Source organism: Podarcis cretensis, assembly GCF_951804945.1.
Source record: "Podarcis cretensis genome assembly, chromosome: 10".
Classification (NCBI taxonomy): Eukaryota; Metazoa; Chordata; class Lepidosauria; order Squamata; family Lacertidae; genus Podarcis; species Podarcis cretensis.
Genome location: NC_137179.1, coordinates 23,922,208 through 23,940,906, shown reverse-complemented (window position 1 = coordinate 23,940,906; position 18,699 = coordinate 23,922,208). Strand labels below are relative to the sequence as shown.

The window sequence follows — 18,699 nt, the reverse complement described above, 5'->3', positions numbered from 1 at the left end:
TATATATATATATCAGTCAGTGGCATATTGCTATGCAAATAGGGTCTGATTTGATAGAGTAATTTTATGCTTGTAAGATCACCCAACAAAGCCTTGCCTGAGGTCAATCTGGGGCCAGTTTGTGTGAAAAAAGTAGTTGCACTGTACTTGGGAGACCTCTATAATATCAAAGTTCTTCAGAGAGCAAGAGGAACAGAAGGCCTTTTGCCAACAGCCCCAGGAGAATGTCCTGAAGACAACTTACAAGAAGAGAGTTGGCAGTGCCAGGGCAGAAACGGAGCGAAAAGGATGGATCACTTAAAACGAACGCAGGAGGGGGCTCCCTGCCTGTCATTCTCAATACATAAACAGTCTTTTGATGCGGCTCATTTCAAAGGGGGGAGAAAAAAGAGCCACGGAAGCAACAGTGTATGTTTATCTCAAAAATGCATCCCATAAAGATGTTGTTTACAGCAAACCACATTTTTGAAATAGCAAAGGAACAACAACCTAACTCGTTCTGTCAGTAAAACAAGGCTGTAAAATGCAAAAAAGACACTTCTTTGGAAACGAAAGAGGCAGGGGCAAACACAATCACCCTGTGTTGCAAACAACAACAACAACACCACAGCAACCCATTGTATTGTCTCCACGTCTTGTAAACCGCCCGGAAACACAAGAGGCGGCCAGGCGCCATATAAATATTTCAAATGAACAAATAAATGCTCCTGCTGCTGCTGCCAGATCCACAGCCCATGAGAATCACGTTGAAATTCTGCGGTGTGCCGGGCGCTTTGCAAAATGCGCACAAGGGGGTCTCTGCCCCGGGCAGCTTGCCTTCCGACTGGAAACGTCACACCTGCCTTTGCATCTCTGCCAGGCATCCTGAACTTAAGGCGAGGCGAGAGCCCGCTTCTCCAACTTGCACTGTATTCTCTTTTCCTCTCTCTGCCTCCCGCTCCCCCCTCGCCACTCCTCCTCCTCCTGATTGAAATGTGTTGTTAAACAAGATCCCACATAATCTCAGCAGAGGGTGGTTTTTCCCCCCTTCTCCCCCCCCCCCATGCCTCTCTCTCTCTCTCTCTCTCCCTCCTTCTGGGAAACTGCGATCCGTGCCATCGGCACTTGATTATTGTGCAAACTCCCTGTGCTGTTGCTCGCTCGCCTCTCCTCCCCCTTCCCTCCCTCCCTCCCTCCCTCCCTCTCTGTCTCCGGCTCTCTCAGTCTCCCTCTCCCTCTCCTCTCTAATGCAACTTTTGCAGAAACCCCCCCTTCCCCACACACGCCCCACCACCGGCAGGCGGACAGACATGTTGAGCTGAGAGCTTAGGGGGATCCCTCGAGTCCCCCTTCCCCACCCCCCTGAAAAATAAAATCCCCAAGTCCAGGGGGGGAACCTCCAGCCGCCCCCTCCCCCTCCCCCTTGACCTGTTCACTGTGCATCGAGCCCCCCACCCACCCCATTTCTCCCTTCCCTTCCCCTTCCAACCCCCCCCCCACACACCCCCCACCTAACCCCACATCTTCTCTTTTCGGCTTGCTGCCGGTGCGGCGTTTCTGTTTTCCTGGTTGTTGTTTTTTATGGGGGGGCTCGGTGGGTCTTCCGCCCCCCTCGACGGATTGGAAGCGGCAGATATGCAGGAGCCTGCTGGCCGCTTCGGCTGCTCGGAGAGACACAGGCTCAAGATGGCAGATTTCTATTGAGTTTAAAGGGGGGTGGGGGCTGAAATCCTGCTTCATTTATCTTTCGTTGCCATGAATAACAGACATCCTTGCACCGATGGCCCCGATGTACGAAGGTAAGGGCAGACTTCTGGGGTCTTTTTATTCCTCTTCCTGCTTAGACATCTCTCGCTCAGACCCAGGCTCCTAGGTGGGGGGTGGGGGTTGTTGAAAGAAAAAAGAAAAAGGGGAAATCAAGCTAAAAGAAGGGGGGGGGGGAGAGAGAGAAAAATGATGACCACCGATTTGGCACCAATAATTATTATATAGGAGTGCAATTGCCTGGAAAGGAGAGATGTCACATAGCTCCCCTTTGTGTGGTGCGCGTGAAGTATATACTGTATATATATATCTCTATCTGTATGTACGCATATTACTATTAAGACCGAATTGCCTGGGGTTTTTAAAGCGCTGCTTGCTGTCCCTTCTCCCCGCCCCCTTTTGCGATGGTCTCTTCGGTATTTCTCTTCCTCCGATGGCCGAGGGGACTGCAAATGCAAAATGCCCCCTTTCCCCAGCCGGTCGTGCTTTGCAAAAAAAGTCTTATTTCAGTGCCGGCTTGGAACAATGCAACTGACAAGGCTTTGCCGTGGAGTCGCCGGTGGTGTGTAGAATTTATATATATATAGTATAATATAATATAATGCGTGCCCACACTCAAACAGAAAGGTACTTTGATTTCCGAACTCTTCATCTTGAAGTCTTTTTATAAATATATATATATAATAATAATACCCTAAAGGTGCCGCGGTGTGTATGGGTTTCTGTGTGTGCTTTTCTGCTGTTGTGCAAGGCTTTGCCAGGGACGCACCGTGCTTGCATAGTTTTTGCAAAAAGCAGAACGAAACGGGAAAAGGATCCAGATAGGTATATTATCGAAATTCCGTATCGGTGGATTTGCCCGTGTGTCGGGAGAGGCTTTTTTTAAAACAACAACAACAACCACAACCTATTTTCTTCCCCCAAAGACGGCTGGGTAGTTCTTTCAGTTTCAAGCTAAAACAAGCCGGGGTGAATGGGTGGGACTGAGGTTACCGATAAGTGCATGAAGTTGGCTTGCCAGGCGCTTTCATTGGAATCGAAACAGAGGAAGGCTTGGTGGGTTTTTTTCCTGTTTGGGTTTTTATTTTGCCCCCCCCCCCACCAAAAGTGTAATAAATAAATCAGTCCGGCTTAATCTGAATCACCTTGCGCTTTTATAATTCAGCCCTTTCCCTTCGCCTTGGGGGTTGGCATTGATTAAAAAGCGTGACATACATGGGGGGGGGGGCAAAAGGGATCCAGTTTGCTTATATTATTATTACTATTATCTATATTCAATAATGGCCTCGCTCGATCCTGTTCGTTAGCAAAGAGCTGGGTTTCGCTGCAAAGCCCCGGCTAGTCTCCCCCGTCTCTCTCTGTTTTGTGCGTGAAGCAGTACTTTTTATTTTTATTATTATTCGTACGCGGAAAGAGGGCGATAAAACTTACGGGAAACCAGCGTAAGTTGGGAGAGCCGGGTTTCCTCCGCACCCCTAACAGCCGGTTTCCTCGATGTTGCAAAGTTGCCGATCTTGAAGGCATCCGAGGTGGCAAAAAAAATAAAAGGGTGGGAGTCTGGAATAGTGCGACGTCTCCGTGCTTTTTGGGTTGCTGCTAATGAATTAATGTATTTATTGTTGCGTTCGCGGGATATATATATTTATGCGCACATGGATAGATTTCTGCGGAAAGCAAAAAAAACTGTATGATTGCGCACACACACCCAAATTCCAGATGGCGAACCTTTCAGGTCAAAAGGTAACCACTGGGGGGAAAGAAAAAGAAAGCAGATAAAAATTAATAATAAAGTATTCAGCTCGCTTGTCTCCATAAAAGGGGAGGCTCACGGGGGGGGGGGGAGCTGCTGTTGCTGGAAAAGTCCGCCAGTCGAGAGTGGCATTTATATGATTAAAAACTGTATTGGGGGGCGGCGCGGGGGGGGGGGCATAGTCTGCAGCAACTAGAACAGCCTGGCGTGTTAAAAAAAAAAGAAAAGAGAAAGGTTTCTCTTTAAATACCTCCCTAAAGCGCCCTCTGCTGGACCATCGGGTGGCAGCGGTCTACTCTAGAAAAGAAAGTTGCACGTGAATGGAAAAGACTGCAAGGCTGTTTTGAATGGGCAGGGATGGGAGCCGGTTATTTTAGAACGGCGTTTTTAAAATTACTGCGTATTTCGCTTTCACTCCTCCCTTTCTCCCAACAGCTCAGAGTGACACACTTTAATCTCCCTCTCCCCATTTCCTCCCATTTTGCAAAGTAAGGTTAGGCTGCGATAGAACAAGAGAGAGAGAGAGAGAGAGAGAGAGAGAGGGAAAGTGGCCCAAGGTCACTCAGTGAGCTTCATAGCTGAGAGGGGATTTGAACCCGGGTCTCCCCTGTCCTAGTCTGACTCTCTTAACTTTTATGCCACACTGGCTTTTGGATACCCTTGGTGGTGTCTCTCGGTTTGAATTACAGCGCCTTCCCCTTTCTGTCAGCCTCATAGTCATTATTTTGAGAAAGCTATAGAGAAGGACATGATTTGGCTGAATTTGGGAGAGGGGCTTTTGTGTGTGTGTGTGTGTGTGTGTGTGTGTGAGAGAGAGAGAGAGAGAGAGAGAGAGAGAAACCTGACTCTCCCTACCCTTCTCACACCAAGAATTCCAGCATTATGCACTGGATGTGGCATGGCCGGCCCTACCATTGAACAGCATGAGGCAGCTGCCTTATAAAGCAGATGCTGGTGAGCTGCATGTGGCGGCAAAATGATGAGGTGTTAGGGACCCCCTTCCCTGGGGCCCCTATATTACAGTATCATAAGTTATCGTGAAGGGCACTGCCTCATCGCCCATGTGAAAGCAAGAGTCAGTGCCCAATCCAGGTGGCTTCTGTAGGTGGAATTGAGGAGGACTCCTTAGGTTGCAAAATGTCTTGGGTGGGCCCTGACTTTGACCCCAATCCAGAGAAAGTTGAGCCCAGATCACATGTGCCATGACAGTGGGTTCTTGCATGTGTGAATTGGGCATCACCACAGACAGAATATTCCTTATCTCCTCCTCCGACAACAGCACAGTCACTTGACACCTCCTGTTGCCGCTCATTCAGGTCTGGTTCCTCGACGCACACAGATCACTTGCATTTCCTACCCTGGACAAGTGCATAGGTGATGCCAGGAAAAAGCGCCTGTGTTTTAGATGATGCAAGGAGATACAGAAGCGGTCTCTCCCGTGGTCCATTCTGACATGCAAAGCCATCACTTGATGATGTACATGTATGTGTGAATTGGGCCCAGCAAGTGCAGAGAGAAAAACCCGGATGTCCATGTATATATGAACCAGCCCTTGGTCACTCTTGAGTCATGATGAAATTGAAGGGAAGGCAAGTTAATTAAGATTAGCCAAGCTTGTTTCATTGATTTCAATGAGTTTCATTCATGAGACATTGGAAACCTTAGAACTCTAGTAGACAGCAGGTTCTCCAGGGCCTTGGGCAGAGGTCTTCCCATCACCTGCTAACTAATCCCATGGAAGCTGTCACTTTGCATACGCAAATCATGTGCTTACCACTGAGCCAAGGCCCCTGTACATATTTGTCACTGGATGTGGGCCCTTTTATCCAAGTACTGTTTTGCCATTTCCTTGCTGCTCTATTCTGGAACTGCTTGCGTTCCCTCCACAATGCTGATGGTGTGCTTGTGCTAGGACTGCTAAAAAGAGAGACTGACAATTGATGCTGGATCAGTTCACTTCTTCTACAGAAAGCACACAGAAACAAGTCCGCTGGGATGAATCAGCCAGGGCCATGTCCTCAGCAAAAGTGGGCTGCAATTTAAATTTAGGAGCGGAAAATCTCCAGAAATTAGGCATGTAAATTAAGGCTGCTTTCTGCACCATGAACAAGAGTTTAACCTTCAGTGTGATTCTTAAATGGTGCTCAGGAACATGCCTCTCATCTGAATATTCTTTTCAGGAAATCACATGACTAATGGGAAATACTAGACCCAGGCTTGCTCTTTGGTTTTTAGTCTTAATTTGTGAATATTCCACATGTTAACTTAACATAGCAGCAAATGTGGGTGTGCTACCAAATATACACCTACAGCTAACCATGTTCTTGATGGTTTTCCTCTTTTAATACATTTGTTTCCAAAAAGTACATTTGGCACATTCACACATTACATTTTCTTGGTATATGCCTTTCAGTTTATACTAAAAAATGTTATGTGTGAAGAGGCCCTTGGGAATCACAGTGTAAACCTGGGACAGGCAACCTGTGGCCCTCCGGATGTTGTTGAAATACAGTTCCCATCGTCCTTGACTAATACTGTTGCGGGCTGAGGCTGCTTGGAGTCAACAAAATCTAGAGGTTCCCTATCCCTGGCTTAGACTGTTACTGCCTTTAGAGCTTGCAGTAGTAAGTCTTCATCTGAACTACTCCAAATCATACGGATCATTGAGAACAAAACAAAACCTTCTGTTTGGGGCCACAATATAAACAGTCTTAACATTAGGAAAAGGGCTTGGAAGAGAAACCCTACAGGTAGATTGTACCCAACAATTAGTACAGTGGTACCTCGGGTTAAGTACGTAATTCGTTCTGGAGGTCTGTTCTTAACCTGAAACTGTTCTTAACCTGAAGCACCACTTTAGCTAATGGGGGCTGCCGCTGCACTGCCGGGGCCCAATTTCTGTTCTTATCCTGAAGCAAAGTTCTTAACCCGAGGTAATATATCTGGGTTAGCGAAGTCTGTAACCTGAAGCGTATATAACCTGAGGTTATAAGAAGTACAAAACCCTCAGCACTGCAGTGCTTAGTTTCCCTGAGCATAGGAGCACATAGGAGTCTTTGGATACTTATGAAGCATTCCAATATTTTTAACGGTGATCACCTGCTGGTAAATGAACCATTTCTTCTCACTTTGCAGATTAGCTAAAAATGCATGTACTATGTGCTTTGGCCATTCTTACAGCAGCATTGTAAAGTAGTTTGAGATGTGTTTGAGATGTGAGGACTGAGAGTGACAGATTGTGACCTAAGGGTGCCCAATGTGTTCATGGTTGAACTGAGCTTCGAATGGGGCATTTTCAGCTCACTCCTGTTAACCACTGTGCTTGAGGCTCTGCCAAACAACCCTCTTTGCTTAAGCCTGATCAGATACTTCCATAGCTTACCAGCGAAGAAACATGCTTACTTGAAAAGGCAGGACTCCTAGGATGACACATGCCAGTTTTCTAGGTTGATGTGATAACGTGTTCATGTTACCATTGTTCCTTACACTGAGAACGAAGCAGTAGAAATATTGCCCAGATTCTGCCTGTACACATACTAATACCTTAAGGAATCATAATGGCCCTGAAGGTTCAGGCCAAAGGACCCCCAGCTCCTCATCCTGTTCTTACATTGGCCAACTGGATGCCTATGGCAAGTCTGCGAGCAGGACCTGAGTGCAAGTTGTGATTCCCAGGAAGTGGCCTCAAACAGAGGAGGCAGAACATAGATGGCTAGTTGCCATTGATAGCTTTATCTAGCATGAATTTGTCTAAACCTCTTTTAAAGCCATGGAAGTTGTTGGCCATTACTACCTCTTGGGGGAGCATCTTTGTCCAGAGTGCTAAAATCAATGCAAAATATTAAGGATCTTAATCCGCCTTGCATTAAAGAGGCTGGTCAACTGGACTTCGATCGCAGTGAAGGATTTATTTCCACCATCTCCTCCTCCTCCCTGTATTGCAGATCATCACATCCTTTGGAGCTGGAGCAGGAAGAGCTGTATTTTCTCATTACAGACGATGTTCTAATTACAGTGAGACTCATTGCTTCTCAGCTTACTTTCAATAACAAAAGTTTTTCAGTTCTAGCTCCTCCAAGAATCAGATGCTGCTAGGTTACTGATGTGTTGGATCAATGCTATTCTCAGCTTCTGTACATAGCAGAACTCCTAGAAGGCTGGTATCGTCACTGCAGGATGCCAATGCTGTTAATTGGACATGTTAATGACAATGCTATCGATAAAAGGTGGATGTAATCTGGGAGAAGCCACCTTTTCCCAGCAATCTTCCGTTTACACACGAAAGGGGCTGAGTCGCTGTTATTTTGTGGGCCCAAAATGCCAATTTTTAAAAATACTTTTTTTAAAAAAACAAAGTAATAATAATAAACAAATAAAAATAAAAAGGTGTCCCCTGCCCCTGAGATCATTACATTATAACCTCCCAAAATTTCAATACCTCTTGTGATGGTTTAACTCCTTTCCGTTTTAATACAAATTATACAAATAACTTCCGTATCTCCTCAAAATCATTTTTTTCTGAATAGTCCCCATCTTACCTTATTAGCACATGTTAATTTATCATTAATGGCTATATCCCACACCTCTTTCTACCATTCTTCCATTTTATATTCACCTTGCCCCTTCTACATCCCAACTATCAATAAATTTGTGAGCAAGTCCTTCATAGCCTGAGAACCTTCCACCCCATCATAAATTGATAACAATGCTACCTCTGGACTTTCAGTCAGCTTTAACCCAGTGATTTCTGTTATCTCTTTAAACACCCTTTGCAAAAAAAAAAAAAAAAATGTACATATTTACATCCCCACCACATGTGAACATAAGTCCCAGTTTCCTGGCATCCCTTCCAACATTACACTGAATATTCCTTGTTTATTTGATTTAATCTTACTGGTGTTAAAGACCATCTCCATACTAATTTATAGTAATTTTCTTGTATCCTTATAGACAACATTTTCAAAGTGTGTTTCTCCCATATTTCCCCCCAGCTTTGATTATTTGCCCTGTTGTCTTCTTTTCCCACACCTCTTTTAATTGATCTTGTTGATCCTTCATTTCTACTGTTTTATAAATTTCACTGGTTTCCCCTTTTATACCTATCTTTTCTTCTTTATCTCCCCTTTTAATAATCTACCCCCCCCCCATTTTGTATATTCTTTGCAGTTCTTGTTTCCCCTTAACCACTTCTTTGTCCATTGTTCCAGTTGTATAAAGTTAAACTAAGTTATTTTACTTCCTGTTGGAGCTTTTCTAATTTGTTCTTTGCTTCTCATTTTCTCCACCCATTCATTTATTTTATGTATTTTCTTCTCTTTTGCTTCTTTTTAAATTTCCTTTTTTAAATTTACCGGGAAGTCTTCTATCATCACCACCGGAGTTAGTGAGGAATTTACTGGTATCAGTTTTCCTTTATATTTCACCCATATCTCAATGATGTTTCTTAATAAGGGATTTTCAATATTCTACCACCATTGCCTGTTTGGTTTGATAAAAAATCACTAACTTCTCCTTCATATCCTGTGTATCACTCTCTAACTATTCTAACTCTTCTTCTGTTATCCCGTCTATGATATATCTTAACTGATTTGCTATATAATATAACTTTATGTTGGGGAGAACCAGTCCACCTGTTTTCTGGGGTTTATACCATCTTCTTTTCTTAATTCTAGATTTCTTATTCCCATTACAAATCATACCTTGCCAACCCTTTATCTTATGTCTCCTGCTAAGGGAGAGGAAGACGTAGAATTACAGCGGTAAATTTTGTTTGATTTAGGGTGAAATTGAAAGGGAGAATGAATTTATATTTAATTGGCTAAAAGGGTTGTTGAATAATTGTTAAAAATAAAAGGATGCAAAAAGGGGAAGGTATGGGGAAGTCCGAGAAAAGAGGCTTATGGAAATAAGGTTAAGAAATTATGAATTTATGTGTTTGTTTCTATGTTGTTTTTGTTGTGTTTGTTAAAAATTGGAAAACCAATAAAAAAATTATTAAAAAAAAAAATCTTATGTCTCCGATATCTTAATTGGTAACATTCTAAATAAGAAAATTATTCTAGACAAAATTTTAATTTTAATTATTGCTACAGTGGTACCTTGGGTTACATATACTTCAGTTACAAATGCTTCAGGTTACAGTCTCCGCTAACCCAGAAATAGTAAAAAGGTAAAGGTAAAGGTACCCCTGCCCGTACGGGCCAGTCTTGACAGACTCTGGGGTTGTGCGCCCATCTCACTTAAGAGGCCAGGGGCCAGCGCTGTCCGGAGACACTTCCGGGTCATGTGGCCAGCGTGACATCGCTGCTCTGGCGAGCCAGAGCCGCACACGGAAACGCCATTTACCTTCCCGCTGGTAAGCGGTCCCGATTTATCTACTTGCACCCGGAGGTGCTTTCGAACTGCTAGGTTGGCAGGCGCAGGGACCGAGCAGCGGGAGCGCACCCCGCCGCAGGGATTCAAACCGCCGACCTTTCGATCGGCAAGCCCTAGGTGCTGAGGCTTTAACCCACAGCGCCACCTGCGTCCCGTAATCCAGAAATAGTACCTCGGGTTAAAAACTTTGCTTCAGGATGAGAACAAAAATTGTGTGGTGGCGGCATGGCGGCAGCGGGAGGCCCCGTTAGCTAAAGTGGTGCTTCAGGTTAAGAACAGTTTCAGGTTAAGAACGGACCTCCAGAAAGAATTAAGTACTTAACCCGAGGTACCACTGTATTTTTCCAAACCACGAAAGCTTAATTTTCTTATACCCCTCCAGCTTTTCCTTAATTTCCCTCTTTAATTTGTTAAGGTTCTCTTGTTCTAAATTTTCTAAACTGACTGTGCGAGAAAGGCCTTGAAATCCCAGATAATTGCTTCCCATCACCTCTGTCTTTTGGCTATGCTGGCTGATGCTGATGGGAACATCTGGAGAGCAAGCAGGTTGGGGAATGCAGACTTGACTCTGTAGCTCTCCAAGGTCTTGGACAGAGCTCTCGCACAGCACCTAAACAGAGGAAACTAGTACAATATACTGAGTCACACAGTTGGTCCCTCCAGCTCAGTATTGTCCCATCTTTAGGAGCTGGTAGCAACTCCTCAGAGTCAGTGTTTGCCCAACCCAACCCTTGCTGGAGATTCCTGTGGTTGAACTTGCATCTTTATCATGCAAAGGAAGTGCTCTACCGCTAAAGTCTCCTGTGCAAAGCGAGAAACTGCTGTTTAGGTGGCAAGCCAGTCTTGATAAAAGCTTAGCCTTGCAGCCTTCTGGGTGAGATGCAGTCACTTTGGTGCAATTGAACGCAATTTCATTTTTCTCCAGTTTTGGACAGGAATTGGCAACTGTCTATGGATATAGGTGGCTATACATTTGAACTGTGGAAATATGAATGAATGAGGGAAATGAGGCTATTTTAAGAGAGGAAGATCTATACTGCAGCTTTTGGAAACAAAGGAGGATTCCTAAGTTTGCTCCATAATTGAACTTTTCAGCTGCTAAGGAAGACTTGCTGCCAAAATGTGTTCAGCTGATGTGTTGCCTGATTTTATAATCGAATAATTCGGTATTATTAAATTATACAGTTATAATTTTATAGTTCAGATTTTTTTTCTTAGTTTATGGAAATTGTATGTTGCAGTTGTTACTGCGTTTGCAATAATGAAAGCTTAAATCAATTGTTTTTGTAATGGGATTTGTTATTGATCCCGGTGCTGAATTTCTTTGCGTACACACCTTGCAGTAGCCAACAGTTGCAGAGGGAAAATCAGGCTGGCTAAAGCTCAGAAAAAGTTCAGGTTTGCAAGAGAGGTTAAAATTAATAAAAAAAAATGTTTCTTCAGCTATGTCCAAAGTAAGAGGAAGAACAAGCAAGTGGTAGGTCCTCTGTGTGGGAAAAACAGAGAAATACTATTGGGTGACAGAGGAAAAGTGAAACTACTCAACACCAACTTTGCCTCTGTCTTCACCCAAAAGGAAAGCGATGCCCAACCTGGTGATAACAGAATAAATGATAAATAAATAAATAAATAAATAATCCCCATCAGCTTCAACAATGTGTGGGGATAATAATCCTGCCTTTCATTAAAGGGCTGCTGTAAAAGCTGTAAGCTGTGTCCAACCATGTTGTATGGTTCATAGGTAAAGGTAAAGGGACCCCTGACCATTAGGTCCAGTTGTGGCCGACTCTGGGGTTGCAGTGCTCATCTCGCTTTATTGGCCGAGGGAGCTGGTGTACAGCTTCCAGCTCATGTGGCCAGCATGACTAAGCCGCTTCTGGTGAAGCAGGGCACAGAAACGACGTTTACCTTCCCGCCGGAGCGGTACCTATTTATCTACTTGCACTTGGATGTGCTTTCGAACTGCTAGGTTGGCAGAAGTGTATGGTTCATAGGGCCATTGAAATCAATGGACCTGATTAATCAGGTCTCTTCAGTGGTTATACTCAGAATAGGAGCAACATTGCATATGTATGTGAAGCCCTTTGCACATTTGAAATATGCTCTGTATATTTGTCTGTTTGTTAAATTTCTAATCTGCCTGCCTACCAAATGGTGTTCTGGTTGCCTGGAGCCCATATAAAGCAGCCATGAGCCGGATGTTTAGGTAAACAGGAGCTCTCTTTACAGAACAGGATGTTGTTACAGGGCTGCGTGGTGGATATGCAATGGATTCAAATAATTCAGATAATCAGGCATTTCTGATAAATGCTCTTTTTTTCCAAAGAAGATAAACGGAAGGGTATAAAACAGATGCAGCAAAAAATAAACCGGAAAGGCAAACTGAAGCTAATGGTGCATGCTTTGGATTTTTAGCTGCCTTATTCTTAATCAAGAGCTGAAAATATATTGGCATGATGCAGCAAGTGTGGGGCAAAATCCAATAGGCTTATACTAGATGATCACAATGGCCCTTTCAAAATCAATAGGTCAGTTTTCAGTAAAACCATTTTGATTTACATCTAGTAGGACAAAGTGACCCTTTGCACATAACCTGAGAAGGGAGGGCTTCTTGCAATATGTTTCACTTACTAGCTCTGTACCTTGCGTTCATAGACAGAGGAGGTTTCCATTAGTATAGGAAAATGTTGCTACAAGGAACGGGAAGAGGGACTTGTTTTATGGAAGTGAGGAATTTTGTTCTCAAGAACAGGAAGGAAGCACTCTAGTTTTGCACATATAGGTTTGCTTGCTTTGTTTTTCCATATTTACATAGGCCCCCTGTGGCCATAATAACTTACAACGATTTGTTCTCTTCTGGGGTCTTCTGACACACACACACACACACACACACACATACACACACACACACAACTGGGAAAGAAGTTAAGGGCCTGTTTCAGCAATCTAAATGATGGTTTCACTGAACCAGGGTTAGGGCAACAAACCAGGATTAGTACTAACCCTGGGTAAGTGGTATGTTTGCATCAACCTAACAGCTTCCAAAATGTATTTTAAGTCAAGATTGCTTGTCAATCACAATGCATTATGCTTCCCTGTTTTCTTTCTCACACACCCATATTGTGATGAGAAACACTTTCATTGCTACAGTATGCAGGTGTGTTCAGCAGAAGTTGCAGCTTTTGCGCTTATTTTGGGATTCTGGCACATACAGTGGTGCCCCGCAAGACGAATGCCTCACAAGACGAAAAGCTCGCTAGACGAAAGAGTTTTCCGTCTTTTGAGGTGCTTCGCAAGACAAATTTCCCTATGGGCTTGCTTCGCAAGACGAAACGTATTGCGAGTTTTTCCCCTTTCCCCCCCTTTTTCTAAGCCGCTAATAGCCGCTAAACCGCTAAACCGCTAATAGTGCTAATCCGCTAATAGCCGTGCTTCGCAAGACGAAAAAATCGCAAGATGAAGAGACTCGCAGAACGGATTAATTTCGTCTTGCGAGGCACCACTGTAAAACTTGTTCCACTAACATTACTGTGAGTCTGGAGGTATTCCAGACAGGTAAACTCTTTTGAATCCAGACGGAAGTTTGGTGAAGAAAATCTATGAATACGAATTTATGGCCACCTAAGAGCAAAGAGTTGTGTTCTGCTTAAGTCTCATTCATTGTATAAAGAGGTTTCAGAAGGACTTGAGTTGCCTTACAAGTTTCTGGTTGCCTTTTGTCTTGGGGTGAGTTTCAGCTGTTCTTTGGTAATCTATTCAACCAACCACAGCTTGGATTCAGCAGCCTTCCGGGCCCTGTGGGTGTGTCAGGGGATGTCTGTGTGCTTTAATCTTTGTATTAGAGACAGATTATTATATTACGTTTTAGTTTTGGCATCTCTCTCTGTGTGTCTCTCCTTTGCTTACTGCTTCTCCTTGACAACTTTTATTGCAATTTGCAGCATATTTTTAGCAACAGTAGTCAGTAGGCTTGTATGTGGGCGGCTTGTGGAATTAATACCTGTAATTTCTGTAAATTGTGCAAAGTGCCTGACATTGGCGAGATGAGAGATAGGAATGCCCCACTTCCAATACATGGTTTGACTACTGAGTATTGTAGGGTTATGTGAGGCACAGTCTCTGAACCTGCCAAAGCCCAGGTTGGAAGTATGGGCTCCCTAGTCAAATATTTAGATAAGGTCAAAATGAAGGTCACTTTCAGGAAAGATAGCCAGTGTGTAAGAAGCCAGACTTAGAGCTGGAAAAGTAGATTCAAGTTCCTACCTTTGGCTGTACACTAACATGAGGTCCTAGTTAAATCACTGTCTGCATTCAGATGTATTTTGGACATAATAAACCAAGACAAAAAAGAACCTTTTAGGCACACACACAACCCATTTACACAAACCAGCAAGCAAACCAATAAGTCTTCCACTTATTATAGTTTCCCATATTTTTTCTGAACTGGGAAACTGTGGTTAATGACTTTGAAACAAACCAGGATATGAAGCCAACTTAAAACCATGGCTTAAAATCCTGGCTTCATCTGAAGCCATAGTTACCTGGTTTGGACTAAATGGATAACTATAGTTTATGACAGGCTCCCCAGTTTATTCACTTGCACAGGCATACAAACAGGGAAACAAAGGGACTCCGTGTGTGGCCAGCAGGCTATTAAGCCAAGATAGGATCATCCAAATGTGGACACTATCAGTTGAAGATGTCCACTTAACAAAGTAAAGCAAGGTCAACATTAATAGAGGCTAGAAAAGATGAAGACCAGACCCAGCAAATAGGAGCATCATAGTAAGAGACCAGGTTTACAGCTAGCCATTATATTGTACAAATGTAACCTTATTCCTGCTTCTGCCTTTATTCCTGCCTTACCTAGTCATGGGGTGTGGGACAGAGAGCCAGCTGGATACTAGAATGTGCAATAGCAAAGAGATTTAACTGATTTTTAACTAGATTTGCAGTGTCAGAGTTTAAATAAGCACTGTACCAAAAACTCGGGTGCTGCTGCTGCTGCTGCTGTTGCATTGACCTTCTGGCTTGCCACATTCATAAACCTCAGATAGAGAAAATATGAGGAAATGTTTCTGTTGTCTGCCGGGAAGTCCCTGCATTGCAAAACATGATAGACGACAATAGGAAGCCACTTTCGGCTCCAAAGGAAGGGCTGTAGCTCAGGGGTAGAGCATCTGCTTTGCACGCACAACGCCCCAAATCCAATCCCCAGAATGTGCAGATAGGGCTGTGAGAGATCTCCATCCATAGAGACACTACTGAGCTAGATGGACCAATGGTCTAATTCAGTATAAGTCAGTTTCCCGTGTTCCTAGAAATAGAATAATAGAAGAAGAGTTTGGATTTGAAATCCCGCATTATCACTACCCGAAGGAGTCTCAAAGTGGCTAACAATCTCCTTTCCCTTCCTCCCCCCCCCCAACAAACACTCTGTGAGGTGAGTGGGGCTGAGAGACTTCAGAGAAGTGTGACTAGCCCAAGGTCACCCACCAGCTGCATGTGGAGGAGCAGAGACGCGAACCCGGTTCCCCAGATTACGAGTCTATCGCTCTTAACCACTACACTACACTGGCTCTCAGTTCACTCAACTCTAACACCAAAACATGTAATGTAGTTGCTACCCAGACAACAGGTGAATCCCTTCTAGGTATTACTCATGAAATTTACATACAGAAGATTCTCATTTAAAAGATTTAGAACTATAATTAGGAGCCTGATGCTGTAATTTAGTGAGAGGAAAGAACACACGGAAAGGTTAAGAAACTGAACACATTTAAAGAACAGTTAATGAGGAAAGGAGACGGAATGGAGAGACGAAGCTCTTTCTGACTCTGCACTGTAAAACTCAACAAAGCTGTCCATACTTACCTGAGCTCCACCGAACACAGTGTGACTTATTCTGAGTAAACAGGCAGGCAGTCACTCTGCGTGACAGTAAAGGCCTTAGTACAATACACATTTATTTGGGAATAATCCCCATTTAACTCACAGGGAATTACTTTTGAGTAAACAAGCATAGGGCAGGCTTCAGAACATAGGGAAGATGTTTCCTTGAACTGAATCTGTACTATGAAACCTTTGTCCTATGAATTGCTCCATACGTTATGTCTCCATATTAAGACATGCCAACTGGGAATCAATTCTTATTAGCCCTATGGGAGAAATACTCTGAAAAGAGTAATTGGCTGTGGAAATTTCCCGCAGCCAGTTTTCTGAAGTTTATGGTTCCTACTTTGAGTGTCAGCCTGTCTAGTCTGTCCTTCTCATAGTCACATAAGTAAGTATCTGACGCAAAGGCATGTATTTCTTTCTATTTTAAAAGAAGTTTGCATCCAGTTTCACCCTGTCTCTTCTCACACAACAACTTGCAACTCCTCTCAACCACTGGTTAAAATGAAATCGGGTAGAAGCACCGATAATTAAATTGTGGTATTTGGAAATCTGGTATGGGAAGCTCTCCTAGCAGGTGAAAAGGCAGCTAAAGGATAGATTTTTTAGAATAGTGGTATCTATTTATAATATACTTACCGTAAGTGCACCTCTATGCATGCCTCCTCAGAAGTAAGCCCCATTTAGTTAAATGGGGATGGTTTGTGTGTAAGATTGCAGTCAGCTTAAACACACATTAAAGAATATAACAACCTCTTCCCACCCTCCTGAAAAATATAGAAAATATAGAAAAATATATTTTACTAAAGGCTAAGATGAGCACAAGGAGGAATATTTGTGTGGTGCTTCAATTGTTTTGCACCAGAGCGGCTTCTTTTTTTTGCTATATATGATTTGTTTATGTGCTGTGTTTTATTGCTGGTTATGAATTTTTGGTTGCAATTGTAACCCACTTTGGGACCATCTTGTATGATGGATAGAAATATTTTAAATAAAACCAAAAATTGAATTCCTATTGTGGATTTCATTGCATCCATACAAACTTCCATGCTGCCAAAACTAGTTTGAGACTGAGGGCTTAACCAAACTTCCCTTTTTCCCGCTCTTTCCAGGCACAGCCCACAATATAAAGCTCTGTGTATGAATGCCCGTATTTTATTTTATTTTCTGCTTTTGAGCTTTTCCTGCGAAAACCTGCTCTTTAAATCTCAATCAGAGCAAACGTCAATCAGTGGAAAACCCAAAATTTTATTTGCTTCATTCAGCTTTAAAGAGTGTATTTTTGAAGAGGCAAAGCTCAGGGCAAAATAATAATAACAACCACACTCAGACATGGAGCGTTAAAATGTAGACCCCCTTCCTGGAAAGAGCGAGGTGAAAGGTAAGTGTGGATAAGTCCTATATGGATTTTTCTCCCGTTACATGAAGTCCGAAAACACACCTGTCAGCAGAGCCATGAATCACATAGGGAAGGAAGGAAGAAAAGTTTTCATGATTCTGAATCCGCTCCAGTAGTGTTACTTTGCTGCAGAAGCTCCCAAACCTCTCATTGGCAGAAACAGATACTGTACCGGGTCTGAATTTTCCCTATGTGCTTTGTCTCTCCTAAGTGCTGGTGGGTGAAGAGTTCCCATACAAATGTGACGCAGTACTTAGTCATGGAACAGAAAGGTGCACAAAGCATTTGTGCACACGGGAGTAATAAGGCTAAGGAAATAACTGGTTTCTGGGAAATTGCAAAGCACTTCTGACCGAGGTGAATGTTTGAAACACAATTAAAGTTCATGGCACAAAAGTGCTTTTCTGTACAGAGTTCTACTCTTGGTTATGCAAAGCCTTTGCTTTGTTTCCCTCTTTAACACTTGGGGTTTCTGAAACTACTATGCTCTGACAGCTGTTTGTAGGTATAGTCCCCCACCTTCCCAATTTACCTTTCCTATCTGTTCAAGGCATCCGTAATCCTCGCTGCCTGACATCACAGTTGTTTCCGTAGCAACAGATTATGATACTGGAACAAAGGATAATGTCAAATGGGAGGAGGGAATAGGTTGCAGTATTTGTGTGTGACAGTGCATGATAATAACCCTGTATCATAATTTATTCCTGGGCCGGTCAGACAGATCCCCTTTCTATTTCACTTTTCTGTTAGAAAAGAAGAAGCAACAAGACCATACATTTACTGTTGATATCTTCTCTTGCCATATGTAATTTAACTCAATTGCAACTCCAAAGGTATTATGTACTACTTCTCTGGATAGTTAGTAATTCACAGGAACCTCAAATTAAGTCTCAGGACTTTGTTATTCACGAAATAACCCAGGAACTGCACTAACATTTACTTAATTTATTGCCAGAACTACAACTGGACAAACTGCTGTCTGGGGTATAAACTTGCCTGGCAGTTGTTTGACTTTGGGGTTGTTTCACATGGTCTTTTTTTTTTTTTAACCTACACAGAAAACATTTCAGATTTACGCTTGAAAATATAAAGTGTGGATTCAGTGAACATAAGGACAGGAAGATGGGGAGCTGTGATTGGCTGCAGCTCCTTATAGAACATACAGTACATGTTCTGTGGCAAATCTGGATTTACCTTTGCAAAAGGTGCAAAATGGCCCATAAAGTCATTGCTAGTAGGTACAGCGTTTACGTGTGCTGCTCTGGTTTTCCAGAAGCGGCTTAGTCATGCTGGCCACATCACCCGGAAGCTATACGCAGGCTCCCTTGGCCAATAAAGCGAGATGAGTGCTGCAACTCCAGAGTTGGCCACGACTGGACCTAATGGTCAGGGATCCCTTTACCTTTAGCAGGTACAGCAGCGATACGATGCTGTTTCCTTTAGGAATAGTTCAGGGAATGAGTCACAGGGCCTTCTGATAGGAGTCAATACTAAAAAGCAAATTAGGAAACCCTTTATCAGGTCAGCTGAGCCCCTG

At 43.3% G+C, this 18,699-nt stretch overlaps 1 protein-coding gene and 1 long non-coding RNA gene across 5 annotated transcripts in view; one reads left to right on the top strand and one right to left on the bottom strand.

Moving 5' to 3' along the window:
• Positions 1 to 399: 399 nt before the first annotated feature.
• Positions 400 to 17,747, bottom strand: LOC307225372. The gene is made up of 3 exons (XR_013842943.1): positions 17,695 to 17,747; positions 5,268 to 5,423; positions 400 to 1,848 (listed from the first exon to the last, which is right to left on the bottom strand). It is a non-coding gene; the product is annotated as an uncharacterized lncRNA (long non-coding RNA).
• HIPK2 (homeodomain interacting protein kinase 2) overlaps positions 1,185 to 18,699 on the top strand; it is a 174,194-nt gene continuing 156,679 nt past the window's right edge. Inside the window, exon 1 of one of the 4 annotated variants that reach the window (XM_079992216.1) lies at positions 1,185 to 1,778. In XM_079992216.1, coding sequence (XP_079848342.1) covers positions 1,760 to 1,778 — 19 coding nt within the window. In that variant the 5' untranslated portion in view covers positions 1,185 to 1,759. Of the gene's footprint in view, positions 1,779 to 2,179; positions 2,306 to 18,699 lie in introns of those variants that run through there. The other 3 variants (XM_079992217.1, XM_079992218.1, XM_079992215.1) reach the window with 3 other exon arrangements.